General features: G+C 49.9%; 6 protein-coding genes across 6 annotated transcripts; all 6 read left to right on the top strand.

Moving 5' to 3' along the window:
- Window positions 1-1,287: 1,287 nt before the first annotated feature.
- Window positions 1,288-3,253, top strand: BDQ94DRAFT_161868 (glycosyl hydrolase family 79 C-terminal domain-containing protein; the record flags this gene model as incomplete). Its single annotated transcript, XM_026769455.1, has 4 exons — window positions 1,288-1,489; window positions 1,633-1,762; window positions 1,821-2,336; window positions 2,446-3,253. The coding sequence occupies 4 exons, from the start codon at window positions 1,288-1,290 to the stop codon at window positions 3,251-3,253; spliced, it is 1,656 nt and encodes a 551-aa protein (XP_026622611.1).
- Window positions 3,254-4,116: 863 nt separating this feature from the next.
- Window positions 4,117-4,805, top strand: BDQ94DRAFT_150019 (uncharacterized protein). The gene has a single exon (XM_026767498.1). It carries the CDS (start codon window positions 4,227-4,229, stop codon window positions 4,521-4,523), a length of 297 nt encoding a protein of 98 aa, XP_026622610.1. The 5' UTR covers window positions 4,117-4,226; the 3' UTR covers window positions 4,524-4,805.
- A 1,790-nt stretch (window positions 4,806-6,595) lies between these two features.
- On the top strand, window positions 6,596-8,453 carry BDQ94DRAFT_161867 (DUF2841 domain-containing protein; the record flags this gene model as incomplete). The annotated part of the gene is made up of 6 exons (XM_026769454.1): window positions 6,596-6,607; window positions 6,659-6,706; window positions 6,771-6,975; window positions 7,052-7,543; window positions 7,618-7,803; window positions 7,879-8,453. The coding sequence occupies 6 exons, from the start codon at window positions 6,596-6,598 to the stop codon at window positions 8,451-8,453; spliced, it is 1,518 nt and encodes a 505-aa protein (XP_026622609.1).
- Window positions 8,454-9,738: 1,285 nt separating this feature from the next.
- On the top strand, window positions 9,739-12,156 carry BDQ94DRAFT_150015 (glycerophosphocholine acyltransferase). Its single transcript, XM_026767497.1, has 2 exons — window positions 9,739-11,014; window positions 11,067-12,156. Exons 1-2 carry the CDS (start codon window positions 10,098-10,100, stop codon window positions 11,803-11,805), a joined length of 1,656 nt encoding a protein of 551 aa, XP_026622608.1. The 5' UTR covers window positions 9,739-10,097; the 3' UTR covers window positions 11,806-12,156.
- Window positions 12,157-12,299: 143 nt separating this feature from the next.
- BDQ94DRAFT_81491 (MRS7 family protein) lies at window positions 12,300-14,611 on the top strand. Its single transcript, XM_026776607.1, has 3 exons — window positions 12,300-12,519; window positions 12,609-13,132; window positions 13,195-14,611. The coding sequence occupies exons 1-3, from the start codon at window positions 12,453-12,455 to the stop codon at window positions 14,242-14,244; spliced, it is 1,641 nt and encodes a 546-aa protein (XP_026622607.1). The 5' UTR covers window positions 12,300-12,452; the 3' UTR covers window positions 14,245-14,611.
- Window positions 14,612-15,019: 408 nt separating this feature from the next.
- BDQ94DRAFT_161864 (NUDIX hydrolase) lies at window positions 15,020-16,512 on the top strand (the record flags this gene model as incomplete). Its single annotated transcript, XM_026769453.1, has 5 exons — window positions 15,020-15,046; window positions 15,242-15,398; window positions 15,504-15,530; window positions 15,707-16,093; window positions 16,184-16,512. The coding sequence occupies 5 exons, from the start codon at window positions 15,020-15,022 to the stop codon at window positions 16,510-16,512; spliced, it is 927 nt and encodes a 308-aa protein (XP_026622606.1).
- Between the last annotated feature and the right edge of the window lie 100 nt (window positions 16,513-16,612).

Raw genomic sequence — 16,612 nt, 5'->3', positions numbered from 1 at the left:
GCAGAGGCACTACCACCTGACCAGCCACTCAGAATCCAGATCGAAGGGCTCCTAATCGCCATACCAAGGCTCCTACCACATGTACCATGGCATCTGAGTCATCTGCACCGACCGTTCCCGCAATTAGCAGGCCCGGAGCTAGCACGATTGGCTTATGAAACGATCTACGGGCACGAAGCTTGTCCGGAAGACGTACCTCGTGATCTTGTCGTGCGAGATGAGTATTTGGGTTGGATGATGGGAATGTTTCCGGAGAGGTAAGTTATACCTACTAAAGGAGGAAATTGTTTCTTCTGTCACTACGGCTGATAATAGCTTACTAGAATGAATGACTACTACGGAGTAACATTAGACCACCTTGTTACAACCCCGAGGCATTGCAGATTAACATTATTGAGATTGAAGATAATAGGGGCGTGTATGCGAATACATGGCTGTTGTTTGGTGTACATCCGGCTGACTATATCGGGGAAAGGGAATTAGCTGTACCGAGATGTTGTCAGAAGAGAAAAGGGAAAGACGCTTGGAGAGTAAATGCACCTGTGGATCGGAGGGTCCATAGGAGGGAAACATCTGAATTGGCCTGAAGAGTTTGCTCAGGTGTTCTTGGTGGTTATGAGAAACTACTTGTCCAGCAAAAGTCAGATCGACTATGAATGTTAGATACCACTATGCTCAAGCCTTTCAGAAGCTGTCTTTGATCTTTCCGAATAAACTGATGCAATGGTTACTTAATTGCGTGTTTGCTTGCTTGCTTTACTTCTATGCATGTACTTCCCGAGCAACTCCATCTTGTTCATCTATCCCCTCTCACCAAATGAACCCTTATTACCCGTCTACCGAACTATTACCCGACTTCTAGAGAGCAAACAAGCAAAGCAGTGGGAGAAAAAGGAATAGATCTGCATCTACCAAATAGCAAACAGTAGCAGTTCCAGTTACATTTGTCTCTCATCCCCGCACATTCGGGAGGAATTCCCCCGCGCCGCCAATTACCCTCCAATGGATGGTTTCAATTCATCAAGGCTCCTTCGGGGGTGGTGCTATGATAGTCAACCCCGCCGGTTAAAGTAGTGTTGATTTAATTAATAAATATCATGGGGGCACTGAAGTTAGAAGGTGCTATTTACTGAGGGTGTTTTCGAGCAATCCTACGAAGAGTCAATGAGTATATAAAATATATATCTATACATATATATCCTTCAACAATTACTACATACTACTAACTGAACGATTGAAATCACCAATAAGCAAGAACCTCCATTGCTGGTATAGAGCATTACGGAAATGCATCATCATCCAATCACATTACTTTCTCTCCTACTTGGAGCTGCACAGAGCATCGCAGCTCATCCGACCGCTCATGATGAAAGACGCAGCTCATCATCAATCGGTCTGAGTGCATCGGTTCCAGATGATGCTGCTTTGCCGGTTCTGCATCCTTTTGTTTCGTTTTCTATTGAGTTCGCGTTCTTTCCAGATTTTGCAGGTATTTATCAATCTCTCCTAATTCTCTACTTCAATAGTATGGTAGTATAACTATAATACTACTATGCTATGCAGTCTGAGTGTAGTTGGCGGGGGAACTGTGTGGGTTATCTTTATATATTAACATGATCAATGAAATCACAGGAAACCTGTCACACCCGAATCTCTTCTCGAATCAGTTGCTAGACAACCTGGCCGAGTTGCAGGGCGCAAAGCCGTACATCCGTGTTGGAGGCAACACTCAGTACGTATCAACTACGCCATCCTCGATTCTGTTTCCCCGTCAAGGCAAAGAGGGGAAGGAGGGGTAAGGATCTAATTAAATCACGCAGAGACTTTGCGCTGTATGATCCAAAGCTACGAGCAGCCACAAATGCCACATACATTACCAGCATTTCGACGGATTACCCGCTGATTCTATCGTTCGGTCCCGCCTTCTTCGAGTCGTACTTCACCTGGCCAGGAACAAAGTTCATCCACGGGTTTAATCTGGGAAAGAATAGCTCGTCAGATATAGAGCTCATGCTAGAGTCCGTGCCGCTAGCGTGTAAGGCTTTGGAAGGGGGCAAATTGGCGTATTGGGAACTGGGGAATGAGCCGGATTTGTACAAGACGTCCGCACAGGGCATCAGGAGACCGGCAAGCTGGACGGAACAAGATTATGTGGATGAGTGGTTGAACAAGACGGCGCGGATCGAGAAGAGATTGGTCGAGGCGTGCCCTGAGCTTGCAGAGTCAAAGTATATTGCGCCTTCATTCGCCGGAGTCACTAACAGCTTGAATCCTGTGGTGACGTGGGAGAAAGGCCTAGACAAGAGCCGGAACATTGCCCTCAATTCCGAGCACAAGTGAGTTTGGTGGTGGCCAAGCCTCCCAACCCCCCAGCCCCAGTTGTACTCTGAATGCGAAAGGATGGAGCACAGGTCGGCTTTGGCTAATAGGTCGCGTTTGATGCAGCTACATCGGTGGCGCCACTCAGCCGGGAGTAACACTGCAGAATACGCTAATGAACCATACTAAGACGGTGGAAAGCGTCGCACAACAGGTCAACGTCTCACGTATCTTGTCGAAGGACAACCTGACCCCGGGCATACCCTATATTCTGGGCGAGACCAACTCCTTGTATAACGAGGGCGCGCCTGGACTGTCCAATTCATTCGGAGCTGCGCTTTGGGGGGTAGACTTCAACCTTTACTGCGCCTCGCAGAACATCCGTCGGACCCATATGCATCAGGGAAGTAATTACAATTACATCTCCTGGCAGCCAGTGGGAACCAATCGTACAACCATAGGCACGAAGGCGCCGTATTACGGCAATGCCATGGTGGCGGCCATGCTCCACGGCGGAGACGATGTCCGAATTGTCAATCTCCCGCTGGCCGCGGATACAGAAGCCGCATACGCCGCGTATGTGAATGAGACTCTGGTCCGAGTGGCTGTCATCAACTTGGTGGAGTTCAACTACACCTCAACTGATTCGACAGCGGAGAAAGTGGAGAGCAGACCCAGTGCGAAGTATACGTTCCAGTTGCCTTCATCTGAATCGGTGTACGCCGGCTCGGTTTCAGTGCAGCGGCTGATGGCGAATGGCAGCAACGCCATCACGGGGATCACCTGGGACGGCTGGTCTTACAATTACGAGCTGGCGCAGGGTAAGCCAGTTCGATTGCAGAACGTAACTACTGGAGAGGCGATCTCGGTGGGCGACGATGGGGTTGTGAAGATCGAGATCCCCTACTCCAGCGCTGCAATCCTCAGTCTGTGAAAGGTCATCCGGCGTGGGCCGAAGAGCTATAACAAAATGGTATGCATGGTAGAGGATATCTGTCCGCGGAACCCTGGCCTCCGTATCATTCATGATGCGGCTCCCACGCGGTTAGCAGCCGTGGAAAGGATGGTCAGTCTGAACCTTGTTAGACCCTGATAGTACATGTGGTGCTCAGAACAGAAGAGGAAAACTGGGTTTGGTAATTACAATATACTATAAAGTTCCAGAGTTGTTTAGCTTTTCTCTAGATGCGGATGTGTAGCTCAAGCTTGGGCATTTGGTGAAGCACACAGTAATTCCCGTTCAAAGTATTGGCGGCTTCATCGCTATGCTCCAAGCAATACGGTAAGAGAAGCCGAATCATCACTCCAGCTTGGTGATCAGCCCCAGCTGCCACTTTCAGACGAGGAAATCTCAACCCCGAGCCTGCCTCGTACTGATGCGGAGTACGTGGGAATCATCTGAGACTCGCGGATTTGCCTCATGTGTGGCAACCATGATTTTCCAGCCGGAAAGGGCGTTTTGAAATTTAGCAAGCATCTATTTCTTCGGAGGATATCTTTCAGAGACGGAAACTGAGAGCAAGATAGTTCTCGGTTTGTTAAAAATAAACAAAGTGGATGATGGCAACTCTCCCGGTACGGCGTTTGCGGGAGACCTGTCGACCCATGGCGAGACAGATGTAACCTTGATTGGGAAAAGAACGGTCGGTTACACCATGTCTCCCGCCGCTACAGATTTTGAATTCTATTGATCGAATAATCGGTGTACAGCTAGTCAATGATCTGCGTTAGCGGGTTGATACGTAGCTTCCCCCAAGCCACGGCCCAATTAGCCGGGCTGAGGGGTGGCGCGACGGACGGCTATCCCACTTCCTCGGAGTTCCAGGACTCGCCTGATGGATCGATTCATGCAAGTGCTCGGACTCTGACCTAGCCTTTAATTAATCTTCCAAGGATCGATTGCAGCAATGTCTTCTGTCTGGTCAAGTCTCCTTGGGGCAGTAGTAGTTAACCAGAAGGGTTGTTGTCGCCAGGTAGGGCATTGCGGATTTTCCAAGCGTGAGGCATGCTCTGCTTCGCTGCCCATCGTCTTGCCATCTCTACTCCGTAGTCATGGTTCACTCGGGCTGAAGTATGCAAGCAATCGCCATCATGCAGGGTTTCCTGGTAAGAAAGCAAGTTTGCAGGACGATGTACGTAGGCGGATGTCTCACCGTCTGCATGTTTCCTACAAGGGCCCTAAAAGTCAAGGTTCGGGAAGCTAAAATTGAGAGACTGGAAGGAGCTGAAGAAGAACTGTAGAGGGGATGTTCCCCCTACGCACTGTGGTAATGGGTATGGATCCCCATGCTCTTTCCCCTTTTCTTCTCTATCTGTCAGTGGGTGTGTTTTCGATGCTCGATAGGTGGCCTACAGGATAGTCCCCGTCCAACTAGCGACTAGCGTTCCACGCAAACATTCTGTGGATCATCGGTCCACCGTGGCTTGCCAGGCTGGTCAAAATCGCGAGACGATAGCCAAGGGGCCCGTGTGCTGTAATACTTGACTTTTTCTGCCTAGCCGTTCTTGACGCAGGCTCCGCAAGTAATGGGAAATACCAGACCCAATCGTCAGTGATGGATGTCTTATCCGTCTGGGACATGGCACAATACCCCTCCCAAACAACCAAAGGATACGTATTTCCCTAGGTCCTACAGTAGTTGCGCAAAAACCTCCCGCTTGGACTGGGCACTGTTCGCGAGACCGAAAGATTGTAGGGTTGTATTGGCTTCATAGTGCGGCAGCCGGGACACTCTCTGATCGATTCTCCACTCCAACGCGATACAGTTGAACCTTAAATGAGAATTTAATATGGCTGCCGTTGGCACTTGACAGAGTATGGCTGCGATCGGCGGTCAGGCTCTAGGGGTGGTTCTTGGGGTCTTACGCCCAAACTCCGCAATTTCCGCACTGACTGCGAGAGAGGCAGTATCAGCAAAGTCTAATCGTGAGGACTATAACAAAGGAATTATTCCCACTGGTGGAACGCCGATCCTAGTCTTCTTGTGGCTAGGCTTCACTTAAGCAACCCAATCTAGCTGTCACTCAGAGTTCAGTCTGACCTGCGGGCTCTGGGCATGACAGGAAGAAGCGAAGCCAACACCATACCCACGGCTCGCCGTAGCACTATGGGAGGCTAGCAAGTGTCTGCATTGGCCTATGATATCTCTTCAATGGTAGCTTCCGGGTATTTCCACTGCCATGTGATTTTTGCCTTTACCTATTACGGTGTATTGGCTCTTGCAAATCCCGAAGGTAGCTATCATGTATCAGCTAGCCTGCGCTATTGCGTCAAAACAAATATACCAACCTACTGTACCCCAGAGACGCCTGTGATTGGTGAATCGAGATGAGTCTATTCCCTGAATTAGCTTGTCGGCCAAGGGAGTTCTAGTCTGTCATGTACATGACGAAAATTAACCAGGCCGAGCGTAAATGCATGATCCCTGAATTGCATGGCCGTCACTATGTTTCGGAACCCAATGACCTTGACCTGAGATTTTAGTGGAGTCGGTGGATGCTTGAAATGTACCTATTCGTCTATCTCGACTTGGGCCTATCTTTACCCTTGCACAGAGAAGTGGCCTATTTGTTGGTCATGACTCTTTTGTCTGCGACACTGATTAAAACCATGTAAAGAATACTTAGACGAGTACGAGTGTCATAATACCTGTGGCTTTTCAGTCATGTTTGTAATGAATAAGCATTTGCCACTGTATCGCTCGAGCCCTCATTACATACACAGATTTTCTGCTCCGTAGGCGATGGGGCTAAGGCAGCCAGACGTAAGCCTCAAACGGGAAAGACCAAAGGGAGATGCATGGCTAGGCTCCATGCACGCATGGCAACGGAAACAGACCAGATGATAGAGCGTCGTCCGTAACAATTAATGGTCAGACTCTGTATGTATTTGTTTTCCTTGCATTAGTTTGCACGTCATAAGTGCCAGAAGGTCGCGTTGAACACTTATGACATGATCCAATGGCCGAATGTTGACCAACGTACTTTTGTCCACATATGTAATTGTCCTTCGGTAATCAACGCCGAATGATTTTTGTTTCTTTTTCCCTCGGCATGTTATATTTGGTAGTTCCAGACCTATATAGGCCGTTGCCCGAGCCTTGAAGATCATGCACACGAAACTTCTTAAGCTGCCATCTCCCCATTGGCTTCCTTAAATATTGATGTGAGGTGGCAGTATCTGAATTATCTATTCATTCCATTATCATTGTCGGTAGTCGGCAAAGAGTGAGCATAGGCAACTCGGGCTCGACACTGACTTCCTATAGTAGAGAGTATGACAAGTCCGGTCCGTGCTACCATTGCGATAGGTCAGTCCACGAAAGCTAATAAAGCCCAGCATCAGATGTTATCATATCACGATATGACTGCTCAGGCGAGCCACACGGTATGGACAAAACTCCCCAGTCTGAACTAGGATGGATCATCCGACTGATGTCACGTCATGGTAGGAAATGCAACGTGCATCATCCGCAGTCAACTTCCGTTATACGCACTTCGCGATGCTTTGCATTGACCACAATGGCGACCTTCGCATAGAAGCGTCACCGTCCATTGCAGGCTGCGAAAAGGCGATCTTCACGGACGACGTGCAGGATCGATTTCTGAAGTCAGTGACTACAGCATGGCAACCCAGCCTGCAGAGTCTCCATTCCAGTAAGTGACTCGGCGAATGTAAAACGGGCCAGTCAAGGATGGAGTAGTAACGAGGACGCGCTCCTGCCCGAATTAGACACCTTGAGTCACATGAACGGCGATGTCACGGGAAAACCAATGCTTCTGTCCAGTCCTTCACTTGGCCTACAGCACGCCTGGTATCAACCAAGCCTCCCCCGACAGGCCGGACTCATTCCATGTGAATGGCAATCATTGCAGAACAAGCGTCACAGACGTAGCTTGAGACACGAACTCTCGGGTATCGGGCTTGATTTAGATACTGCTTCACCCACGCCGTCGCTACGGCGCACAGCAATTCGGCTAGGGCAGACGGATCTTGTGCGACGATACTATGAGAAGGCATTTGAGGCATTTCAACAGCTGAACTGCAGGGTTATTGCCAAGGCATTTGTAAAACTTGTGGAACCGCGCAAGCAGGTCAATCATCCATACAATGGACGACGAGCTGCTGGAGGTTCATCACAGAAGATGGACTCCGAATTGACTAAGCCGAAATGGTGGCCTACTGGGGTGACACACAAAGAACCCGACCATCTTCAAAAGGCTGGTAAGATGGTCCTTGCTCTCTATCCGGTTGAATCATGAGATTTGAATACTCACTGGTCCCATCAATCTCACTAGAGAGAATCAGGCTGCTTGTCCATATCCTGTGCGAATTGAAGGAGAGTCGAGGAATCACTGCCGAGAAGCTCAAGGACGCTGGACAAGACGTGCGGCGTCAGATTCAGCCCGAGAGCCGTCTACAGGTTCTAGACGAGATCTACTACGTTCGCTATATGGAAGAATTATACATGGAGGGAAAGATTAGTATGCATCTGCTTCCATATTTTCGTGGACTATATAGCCACAGCCCAATACCAACTGACTAACCATCTTCTATAGGCGGGGACACAATGATCTACGTCTCGCATGTCCATCTCGATGAGGACTTCTTGTTCGCTGAAATACGGGAACAGACAACTAACAACTCTCGCGAACTGTCGCTTCCGATTATGAACAACAAACCAGATGCCCCCAAAGGGACGGAGGGAAGCAAGAGTCCAGGGGACCAGAGTGAAATACAGGCCGCCACGGACAAATCGCACACTGATATGCCTGTGTCCTCCGACGAACGGCGCCTGCCACCAATGGAGGTAAATCACCAAGCAAAACGCCCCGCCAATCAAGACTACTGTTATCCTCCTTCGCCCGTATCCAGCCCCTCCATCAGTCGGAAGAGCTCCTTGGAAAGTGGCCTATCTACATACTCAACAGACATGGCTGCACCGATGTTGTCAGGGAGTGAACCCAACGGAGCACCTTGTACCTCTAGGGATATCCATCCCGCCGAGGCTTCATGCATGCCTGACTACTTTGGTAGCCAGCAAATGGCCACTTCATCTGCTGAACAAAATCACCAGCCTGGATTTTGGAGCCTTCCACCCGCCCATACGGCACTGCCATTTAATGGATACTGATGTGGGATTATCGTCCAAATACGCACGGCGGGGACCCTTTTCGATGGACGTTTTGTATATACTGGATGATCTCAGACATGCTGAGATCTGGGTCTCTCGTCCATTTGCGCTTGCATTATCTCCCATTGTATCATTTTATCTTTTTGGTGGGTTTCATTTTTTCCGGGAAGTGACGGGGCCAAGATTACGCGGAGTTCAGCGGCACTATGGCTGGCGCAAGCGGCGGATCCATACTATTTGTGATATAGACAACTTGCTCCTGTATTATCTCATTTTCTTGGACTGGGTGCAGTTTAGCGAGGTAAGGTGGTCAACTGTTCACTGATAGTCAGTATTATCTGTTGCATATAGGAGAATCAAATCAACTTGAAAGGGGAAGCTATCGGAGGCCATTTGTTATCAAGTTTTGTTGGGATGCTGCAATTACTACTGAGCGGTTTAGCCTGCACTTAGTAAGGTAGGGCAGCGGCTGCCAAGTGCTTAAGGGGCCGCGAGGGTGATCTGCTACACCTGCACGGACGGATCCCAGTACTTTATATACAAAGTATGTATGACGCCAGACACGTCCCTGGTGGTTTGATCAAGAGCCGAGTCAGCATCACTATGTCCACAGCTGGATAAACACGGCATAATACATGGTAATGACTAGTAGCAAATGATGCGAGACATAACAGGGTGTGTCAGGTACCTTACTCCCTGCTTGATGCGTATTCCGAAAGGAGTAATAATTTCCAGGAGACTGGGGGCTCTCGAAAGGGCCCATGAGGTCTTCGCCACTACTGGTACTGCAGCGATAACAGAAGCACTTGGGTTAGATGCCGACAGGAACAAGTTCCCAACAATCATAGTTGCAGTAGAGCAATTAGATGTCCTAATGAAAGACATTGGTTTACTTGTACTTGAATGTCCAGCCGATCATAAATCGAGCACAGATGATTAATATGTGTGGAAAGGTTAGCAGATGCTAGGTACGGCTAACTAGTAGTCAGAGTAATAGTGAGAGTGTACTGTATATAGTAGAATGCGCAGAGAGTGAAATGCCCGAGACCCTTGAAGATGCCCCAGATAGCATGGCAACCGCCTGAGGCATGGAACCTAAGCCTCGCAACGGGACAAGTGAACCATGGGATCCAATGGGGGCAAATCATGTGGAGCGATTTACGGCATGCCATTGGTGGCAGCACTCCGCAAGTGGGTCAGGATACATGATCGCCGGTCTGGAACGGCAAAGTCGCGACAAGTCAGCGACAGCCAACCACAAGCTCCAACGCGTGCACACGGAGAACCTCAACCTTTCAACTTGCTCTCAACTACCTGCATCTCTTTCCTTCTGCTCCCCGGCTTCTAGGGTCATGCGCTCTGAGCGTTGAAGCACACTGGCTACGCTTTATCGTCCAAAAAACTCAGTCCTCCGAACTCCAACCTTTGGTCTGAATACAGTATCACTCGCCGCATTTGTTTGTAAGTCACCCACGGATTCGTCCGCCATGCCTTAGATTGATAAGGAATCCGCATCCGTTTTGAATTACTTGCTCTGTTTTCCTTATCCCATCACTCGCCCTTTGATCTACCCTACCTTGATCTGCCCGAGTGCAGCACCGGTCCTTCTTACCCAAGCTTGGCTATTTACCTACTCTAAACAACATGGGGATGCTGACTATAGGACGCTTCCTCAGCCGGCCTTATCCACACTCCCGTGACGGCCCCACGATATTTTCCTTCCAGCAAAGGCTCATCATGGAAGACGGTGGCTCCTATGATGCGAGAAAGCCAGAGTCCGTGGCTAGCAGTAGCTCGCCTGCTTTGCAACCCACCACGGTCTACGATCTCTCTGAAACGGAAGAGACGCTAAACTCGCCTGATACCTTCTACTCGCCGCCTGCCTCGCCGGGCCGTCTGTCGCGCAACCCATCCTTCTCGTACCATGATGACTGGGAGACATTTCCGCCTCTCGACCAACTGACGGTGTTCGACCTGCTTGATAATCTCTCGCTGTCACAGAGGCTGGAAAGGCTGCAGCGGGCACTCAACGCGCAAAAGGACAAAGTCAAGAGACAACGCGAGAAGCTCAAGTCCACTTCGATCAACGCGAAGGAACGTGTTGTGGGCGAATGGAAGAGACGGATTCCAACAGCCGATGAGCAGCTAGACAAGTACCGCCGTCGCATGAAAGATGGCGTAGAACGACTGGGCAAACAATGGAACGCTACCGCAACCGTCACACTACGTGAGAAGATCTCCTTCATCGCTGGTGTCATGAACATCCTTGTGAGCGGCTACCTTCTTGGAGGGTTCCCGGAATACTTCTACATTTGGTTCAGCGTGCAGTTGGCCTACTTCATGCCTATCAGATACTACCGGTATCACAAAAAAGGCTATCATTATTTTTTGGCTGATCTCTGCTACTTTGTGAATGTGCTCTGTATGCTTAGCCTCTGGGTTTTCCCGGGGTCGAAGAGGCTGTTTATCAGCACCTTCTGCCTAGTATTCGGCAACAACGCCGTTGCAATTGCCATGTGGCGCAATTCGATGGTTTTCCACAGTATGGACAAGGTGGTCAGGTAAGTTTCATTATTATGATGCCATTCTGAATAACCATTGACTTGAGGGTAGTCTCTTTATCCACATCATGCCACCCGTTTCCTTGCATTGTCTTGTCCATATGACGTCAGCGGAGACGCTGCGAGAACGATTCCCGGCAGTCTACGAGATCAAGTTCAGCGAACCGGGTTCGCCCAATCACTTCAACCTCCTGGAGATGATGGGTTGGGCAACCGTCCCTTACCTAATTTGGCAGTTGACGTATCACTGCTTTATCACTGTTCGTCGTGCCGAGAAAATTGCTGCAGGACGTCCGACCAGCTTCACTTGGCTCCGCAAGTCTTATGCCAAGACCTGGATCGGCAAGGTCGTCCTGAGCCTCCCCGAATCGCTCCAAGCTCCGGCTTTTATGCTGATTCAGTATTTATACGCGATATTGACCATGATTCCCTGTCCTCTGTGGTTTTGGTCTCGGTGGGCGAGCGGTATTTTCCTCACCGGTCTTTTCATTCTCAGCGTTCACAATGGCGCGACATACTATATTGACGTCTTCGGCAAGCGCTTCCAGAAGGAATTGGAAGAGCTGAAGAGGGACGTCGCTCGCTGGCAATCGTCCCCAGAGGGAGTTGCGAGCCCGACGCTTCTGTCTTCTGACAACTCTGCGACAGTCGGGGCCAAGGGCCTTGAGGAATCGGCTAGTGGCGGATCCGACAAAGTCAGCGTTGACCAGATCCCTCTTCTTGATGCCCAGTCGACTGGTGTAGAGAGCGGCCATGCCGCCGACAACTCTGGGGTCCGGGAAAGGTCTTGAGACGATCGTTACATGAAGCGCCTTACACAATGCTCCCTTTGGTTCGTTCAGGAGTCTTGATTCTTGCCTATAGCTTTAACTTGTGGATCCGATCAGATCGGAACCATTTCTCGTTGATACCCAGCTTCCATCTGTTATCATTCCTTACTTTCTGGCCTGTCCTGTGCTGCATTTTCTGCTTTTTGATTTCTGACACCGTATGGTTGGATACTTAGACTTGCGTGATGATTGATATGGCCTGTAATTACGATACGCTCTTTACATGAGAATTAATGACATGAAGATGTGGATAGTTAACTAGTGAGTTAGTTGGGGAAATGAACTGAGTCACAATGGGGGTGAAATCGGGAGTCAGAAGCTTCCAGTAGCGAAGCCGGCCGGACTCGCACTTTGCGTTCGGCGGCGATCAAACCTTAAGTCCGACGTCGCCGCAGTCACGTGGGTAGCCACCTCTGCTCCCAGACTCTCGGGGGACGAACGACACTACGACAGCACCTCGTCTTACTTTTGTAATTTCCGATTCCTTTTTTATCTTTCTCCTCAGTGTGTCCCATTCAAAGTCACGTCCCGCATTTGGTTCCGTATTGTTGTGCATCCGTCTGCATTCGCTCGATCTTCCGAGCATCTCGATCCCCTAGGTTTCCGCAATGTCCGTTACAATGAGGTCAGCTAGCCTTGTGCGCGGCAATGCAGTATTGCGGCCTAATATGCTCGGTAAGTTGACCTGGAATCACTCGTCTATCTGAGTCCCCAGGAGGCTTCGACTTCAACTGCTCGATCGCTAACCCGATATTCGCATGCAGCCCGGCAACGACTTTCCGGTGCCTTGGCTGCGTCTACGGCCGCAAACCTCCGATTCAACGGCAGAGGTCTGCCATCCCAACTGTCGGCAATCGCCATTCTAGTCCCTCAGCAGCGCGGATATGCCACTGATCCGTCGACCTCTTCCTCCTCTTCCTCAAATTCGTTCCCCCCTCCGGGCTTCAACGCAGAACAGGCCAAGAAGCCCCTCCCCCCGGACACCGTGCAGCCCTCCAAGGATGTCCAGAAGGTCACACCCAACTCTGGGCAGTCCATTTCGTCTCAAATTGCTGCGCAGAACAATGGAAAGTCGGCAGAGCTGACGACGGCAAAGTCCGCGGATCTTGATGGCAAGAAGGAGGAAAAGAAGGAGACGAAGAAACTGACAATCGGACAAAAGATCAAGAAGGAAGCTCAGCACTACTGGGATGGTACCAAGCTTCTTGCTACGGAAGTCAGAATCAGTTCCAGGCTGGCATTGAAGATGGCTGCAGGCTATGAACTCAGTCGCAGAGAGCACCGTCAGGTTAGTAAAGTCCACATGGGATACGCTTAATTGATCTTCGCTAATGATGTCTATGTGTGTAGCTCCAAAGAACCGTCAAGGATTTGGGTCGCCTTGTTCCTTTCTCCATGTTCGTTATCATCCCCTTCGCGGAACTGCTGCTTCCCATTGCCCTGAAGCTGTTCCCGAACATGCTGCCTAGCACCTACGAGGGCCAGAAGGCGCGCGAGAAGAAGGCGCTGAGTCTGAGCTCGACGCGTAAGGAGGTTTCGGGTTTCCTGAAGAACACACTGAGGGAGTCTGGTCTCCCGGTCACTGCTGCGACCGTGAAGAACGAAGAGTTTGCCGAATTCTTCAAGAAGATCCGCACCACGGGAGAATCGCCCACTCCTGACGACGTGATCAAGGTGTGCAAGATCTTCAAGGATGACCTGACGCTCGACAACCTGTCCCGGCCCCAGCTGGTGGGTATCTGCAAGTACATGAACCTCAACTCTTTCGGAACGGACGCCATGCTTCGGTACAACATCCGCCACCGCATGCGCCAGATTAAGCGCGACGACCGCGCCATTTTCCACGAGGGTGTGGAGTCTCTGTCTGTTCCTGAACTGCAGATGGCATGTGCCTCCCGTGGTATCCGCACGCACGGCGTGTCTCCTGCTCGCCTGCGCGAGGACATGTCGATGTGGCTGGACCTGCGTCTCAAGCAGGGCGTCCCCTCGACCCTTCTTGTGCTGAGCAACGCATACGTCTACGCCCAGGGTGGCAAGGAAGCCGAGATGTCGTCCCAGATCGAGGCTCTCCAGTCCGTCTTGTCTAGCATTCCTGAGGAGCTCTTCCACGAGATCGAGCTCGAGGTTCACAACGCCGAGGGCGCCGCCACCAACAAGCAGCGTCTGGAGGTCATCAAGGAGCAGCAAGAGCTGATCGAGGAGGAGAACGAGCAGAACAGTGAGAACGAGGAGAAGGGCGTCTCTGCCCCCAAGGACATCGAGGATATCGATGACAAGGATGACGTCAAGTACGAAGCCAAGTACAAGACGCAAACGGGTGAGGCCAACGAAGCCGTCCAGGAGGGCGAGAAAGCTGAGGAGGCACAACAGTCTACCCAGGCTAAGGAAGAGAAGAAATAATCGCAACCTTCCTTCTCTTTTTGCTTCGACAGGGCGTTTATACCGCGTTGATGAACCGTGACATAGATCTCTTTTCCCCTCTTGATCCCTACGCCTATACTCTCTACTTTCTCTCCCTTTCTTTTTCTTCCCATGTGTTAGTGTGTATACGATAGACTCTGTTCGCTTGTTTGTTTATTTATTCGTTTCATTCTTGTTTGTTTTCTGGGATCCGTGGTTGGACACCATCGAGGTTGGATCTCTTATATCCTTTTAAACCAGTCTTCTTTGTGACGTACCGATACTGAAATAGATACTTAGTCGACTTGGACGGTTGATCTGGACAAAAATATGACATGGATATTAATTGATATTACCTTAATCTTACCAAATATTCCTACTGAATGAGTTCCTGATTATTCAACCCATCGGGTATTTAACTCCAGAGTCAGCGGCTCCTGCGTAAGTACCTCGGCAACAAACCCGATAACTCTATCAAGTGACTACTCTCCGTCCGTACCTCCACCAAACCAACTAAAGTATCAATCCTGCATCAACACATGGCCAAGTAACGAACTAGCCAATCGATAGATAAACCAACTATTTAATCCATCCCCCTTACATTTCTTCTCTTCTTTTCCTCCCCTGTTCATTGTCTGCAATGCGAAACCCTCTCCTCCTCCATCACCGGCATCATCACATACTGCAGCACCAATTCTACTCTTCCCGGATCATTCTCCCTCGCCCCTTCACCAGTCACACTCGCAACATCGCAAATATCACTACTACCACTACCATGCCCCCTCTAAATCCAACATCCCAGGTACAGAATCCTACAATTTATATTACCCATATTTATATATTTCCTGTCATTTACACAATACACCACTTTCCCCCCACCCCAAATTCAAATGACGTAACACCCAATTGATATCCAACAATCAACCGAAAATAGCCAAGCCACTCTATAAGCATATTGAATACTACCTAAGTACTTAACTAACAATGTAAATTGCAGAAAGCCATTGCCAGATTAAGAAACTACACTCCCCCGCCAACAACCTATACCTCGGTGCCGTTGTCAAGGCGCGCCGCGGTACTGGTGCTGCTGTATGCGGACCAGAAGGGGGACTTGAGGGTTGTGTTGACGATGAGGGCGGCGACGTTGAGGTCTTGTATGTATACCTACGTACCCTTTTCCTTTAGTAATAGCTTGCTTTTCGTGTCGTAGGTGGAATGAGCTATGTACAGTGTGGCTAATTGTGATTATGATATGGCAGATGCCGGACAGGCTGCTTTACCGGGTGGTAAGTTCTCTGTCTCTCCTTCCACTCCTCTCTATTCTCGCATGGCACAGCCATCTCTCGAGGGGGTGGAAGTGTGTGTGTGCTACGTACGATGATAGATATCTACTTATGATCTACCGTAGCAACATGCTATATGCTATATCATAATGATATCAAACTAATACACAGAAACCCAGGTCGCGCCGACTCTCTATCCGAAACGCCCATACAAACCGCGCGCCGCGAAGCAAAAGAAGAAATTGGCCTCCCCGAGCACGACGAGCACCTACCTCGGCCCTTCACGGTCGAGCATCTCTGTGAGTTCCCAGCCAACCTAGCGCGAACGGAACTAGTCGTTCGGCCATGTGTGGCGCTACTGCATTCATTTGATGAGCGGACTGGTGAAAATGCCGATCCTGAGGTTTCGCTGATCCCGAGGCTGGATCCGCGCGAAGTCGCGGCTGTGTTTACTGCGCCGTTTCGTAATTTCTTGAGCTGTAGGGATATGGAGGATTGGGGTGATGGGGATCCGACGGATTGGTATAAGGGGGCTTGGACGGAGTGGCATCAGGAGGATTGGAGGAGTAAGTATCATCTTCTTTTTTCTGTTTGTTTGTTTATTGGGCTGTATTATGGTGAAAATGGTGGTGATGGTGGTGGCTGACTAGGAATAGTGCATCAATTCTTCGTCCCTGTTCGGCCTAAAGAGGTGGTCAAGCCGAAGAAAAGGACAGAAGAACAGAAAGAAGCGGTTAGTCGGTTGGAGGAGCAGGAGAAGGCCTCTCAGGTTACTCGGTACCGGGTGTTTGGGATGACGGCGCGGATGTTGGTTGATGTGGCGCGGGTCGCGTACGCCGAAGAGCCCGAATTTGAGCACAATAGCCACTTTGGGGATGAGGCGATCATTGAGAAGTTGCGGAAGATGGGCCGGTTAAGTCCGATCCGGAGGACAGGGGATCAGTTGACGAGGCGGGATATGGAGATGGCGGCTAAACTTAGTTGATACTTACTTATCTGGATGTGTTGGAGTAGATGCTGCGTTGATAGCCTCATATTAGAGATCCATTGATACGTCGATACTTAAGTCTAATTACAACTCAAGC

The sequence above is a fragment of the Aspergillus welwitschiae genome (genome assembly GCF_003344945.1).
Source record: "Aspergillus welwitschiae strain CBS 139.54b unplaced genomic scaffold BDQ94scaffold_35, whole genome shotgun sequence".
NCBI classification, from domain to species: domain Eukaryota; kingdom Fungi; phylum Ascomycota; class Eurotiomycetes; order Eurotiales; family Aspergillaceae; genus Aspergillus; species Aspergillus welwitschiae.
This window is presented reverse-complemented; position numbering and strand designations above follow the sequence as displayed.